Below are 2,874 nucleotides of genomic sequence, written 5' to 3'. Positions count from 1 at the left end.
TCTAGGTAATTTATGTAGTTCTACCCAAAACAAATAAAACAACGAAAAAAGATATTTTTAAACCTAACAGAATGTTGCGCTACCATAAAAAAGACTTGTTTTTTATAAAATATATAGAATAAGTAGAATATACAATATATATATAAAAATAAAAAAATACATAAGGCCTGGTCTGGATGCCACCACATAAAATATTGCATAATCCATTTTGACATTTTTTCACGTTTCTCCAAAGTTTCAAATCAATTGAAAATATAGAAGAAATACCAACATTCGGAACTGTCTGGAGTATCCTATTCAAATCCAAAAGTTGCGCGCACTTTCCGGTCATGCGCAGGGAGATGATACTGCTATTGTTGCGCCGACGCGCATCTACTCGTCGCTGCTTGTCGATGATGATGCACCTCTCGTATCATTACCACGCATACCTCTACAAAACCCCCAAGCGCGACTCGATTCTCACGGGCGACCTTTGGATGCGCGAAATGATGATGGGAAACCACAACGCGTTCGTCGAAACATTTCGCATGCCAAGAGAAACGTTTTGTCGCCTCCTCGACAAGCTTACAACGGATGGTGGACTAGTGGGAACGCAACATGTCAGCAGTCGCGAGATGCTTGGAATGTTTTTGTACTTTTCCGGACACAAGGCATCCAGCGCCAATCTACAACAGCGTTTTCAGCACTCAGGAGACACTATCACGCGTCACATCCACAGCACGCTCATGTCCATAGTTCAGCTGGCGTCTCAGTACATCCAAATACCCAACGAAGGCTCTCCAACACCATCTCAAATAGCTTCGAACCCGAAGTTTGCGCCATATTTCAACAAGTGTCGAATGGCCATTGATGGGACCCATGTCCCAGTGTGGGTGATTGCGACAGAAACAGCGCCGTTTCATGGACGAAAGGGGATTACGATGAACGTCCTTGCGGCATGCAACTTCGACCTGATGTTCACGTTCGTTCTTGCTGGATGGGAGGGTACTGCTGGCGACGGCAAAGTGTACGCGGATGCCCTCACCAAAGGCTTGACACTGCCAACTGATGGGTTCGACATCCTTGACGCGGGTTTTGCATTAACAACGAAGACACTGACTCCCTACCGAGGCACGAGATACCACCTCAAGGAGTATGCCAGTGGCCGACTTCGACCACAAACGAAGCAAGAACTGTTCAACCTACGACATGCACAGCTTCGTAATTGCATCGAACGAATATTCGGAATTGTGAAGATGCGATTTCCGTTTCTGTTTCAAGGTGTGCGCTACAGCTACAAGTTCCAAGTCCAATTGGTCATGGCGTTGTGTACTCTGCACAATTTTATACGTTTGCACGGTGGGCGCGACGACGAAGTTGAACGGCAAGCATCAGACGTTATCCGTGCAGAGAGTCAAGCACCAATCAATGGAAACGACAGAGCCAACTTCGACGACGCTCCTGAGAGCGAGGAAGCCAAGGTGTGGTGTGACGGAATTGCCCAAAGCATGTGGGAGCAGTATCAACAATACTTAGTCCAACGACGTGAGTTGCGTAGATAGTGAATTTACTAATACCAACTACTCAAATCAATGCGTTTCGAAGTGTCAAATGATGCTGTAGTTAGTGAATTAACTAACTACCAACTACTCAAATCAATGCGTTTCGACGTGTCAGTTGCAAATGATGCTGTAGCCACTTCTCTCGTGGGGCTCCTGTCATGCGCAAGAACATTGCAGCTCGAGTTTCGTTCTCCATAATGTCGAACGCAGCCACCATGTCATCAATATCGAGGATGTCGGCAAACTCGCTTTGTAAAACATCAATTGCTTTGGCTTGGTCCAATCCATGTTGCGTACTTGCAGGACGCAAGACTTCAGACAACAGCTCGAGCTCTTTAGTTGCCGATGCCTGCACTACCATAAAGTCGTTGGACAGCTTGGATGCCATGGATGGTCGCAGTCGTTTAGTCGGACGTTCAACGCCAGTAGCACTGCGTCGGATGAGATCTCCTTGGGTTGGAGCAACATCAACAACGTCGTCCTCATCACGTCCAGATTCGGCGGCGTCACCATGATCGACTTCGTCAAAGTCTGACCCTGATACCGTATCGACCTGAAAGCTGTCGGAGTTCATTGGAGCCACAGAAGATACAACATACTGACCAGTAGCTAGAGTACCCAGGAAGAGGCGTTCGCACAAGTGGAACTGGGGGAATCATTTGTTTCGCCACATCGCCCACGATTTTGGCTTGCCTTGAAGCATCGCATCCCATGTGGTCGCTTGACACTGAATACGACACGTTTCGGACTCCCAACCCATGCCACTGCTGTTGACTATCTTAGACAGCACACCGTACATGCCTTTCACGATGTCGTGTCGCGACTTGATCTGAGACATCTTCAAGGCCACATTGTGCGAGCGGTTGAGCTTGCTGAGGACCACCGTCCACGCCTCCTTCTTGTACCCGCTGTTTGCCTTCTTCCCGAGGACCGTCACTTGGTACACGAGTTCTTGAAGCCACGTGACGTCGAGCTCGTCTGTCCATATCCCCATTGTGTTCGTAAAGCGGCGAGTCAATTTTTAGAATGGCGCGCCAGAATTGGATGTTCTCTTGAATTATCTTATGTCGACAAGCACCTCAAGTAAAATATACGCCGATTTGGCGAAAGTTTATTATTCCATAATACTGTCATATCTCATGAAGAATATTGTAAACTTGACTCGATTGGTTGGCGGCCAGACAACTCATTCAAGCGATTATTGTAATTTTATCATTATGGGATTTTTTCTTGAGATATGACCGTTTTATTGTAATATTTCGTGGCATCCAGACCAGGCCTAAACTATTTTCTACAAAAATTATATGATAAGTAAAATTGTAGATAAAATTGA

The 2,874-nt window shown here is 46.2% G+C and overlaps 3 protein-coding genes across 3 annotated transcripts; 1 reads left to right on the top strand and 2 right to left on the bottom strand.

Moving 5' to 3' along the window:
* The first annotated feature begins 312 nt into the window (after positions 1–312).
* H257_15654 (hypothetical protein) lies at positions 313–1,572 on the top strand. The gene has a single exon (XM_009843825.1). The coding sequence runs from the start codon at positions 330–332 to the stop codon at positions 1,539–1,541; it is 1,212 nt and encodes a 403-aa protein (XP_009842127.1). The 5' UTR covers positions 313–329; the 3' UTR covers positions 1,542–1,572.
* Positions 1,573–1,629: 57 nt separating this feature from the next.
* On the bottom strand, positions 1,630–1,929 carry H257_15653 (hypothetical protein; the record flags this gene model as incomplete). Its single annotated transcript, XM_009843824.1, has 1 exon — positions 1,630–1,929. The coding sequence occupies one exon, from the start codon at positions 1,927–1,929 to the stop codon at positions 1,630–1,632; it is 300 nt and encodes a 99-aa protein (XP_009842126.1).
* A 267-nt stretch (positions 1,930–2,196) lies between these two features.
* On the bottom strand, positions 2,197–2,553 carry H257_15652 (hypothetical protein; the record flags this gene model as incomplete). The annotated part of the gene is made up of 1 exon (XM_009843823.1): positions 2,197–2,553. The coding sequence occupies exon 1, from the start codon at positions 2,533–2,535 to the stop codon at positions 2,197–2,199; it is 339 nt and encodes a 112-aa protein (XP_009842125.1). The 5' UTR covers positions 2,536–2,553.
* Between the last annotated feature and the right edge of the window lie 321 nt (positions 2,554–2,874).

The sequence above is a fragment of the Aphanomyces astaci genome (genome assembly GCF_000520075.1).
Source record: "Aphanomyces astaci strain APO3 unplaced genomic scaffold supercont1.73, whole genome shotgun sequence".
Lineage (NCBI taxonomy): Eukaryota > Oomycota > Saprolegniomycetes > Saprolegniales > Verrucalvaceae > Aphanomyces > Aphanomyces astaci.
The sequence above is the reverse complement of the archived record's forward strand: the minus strand, read 5'-3'. Positions and strand labels throughout refer to the sequence as shown.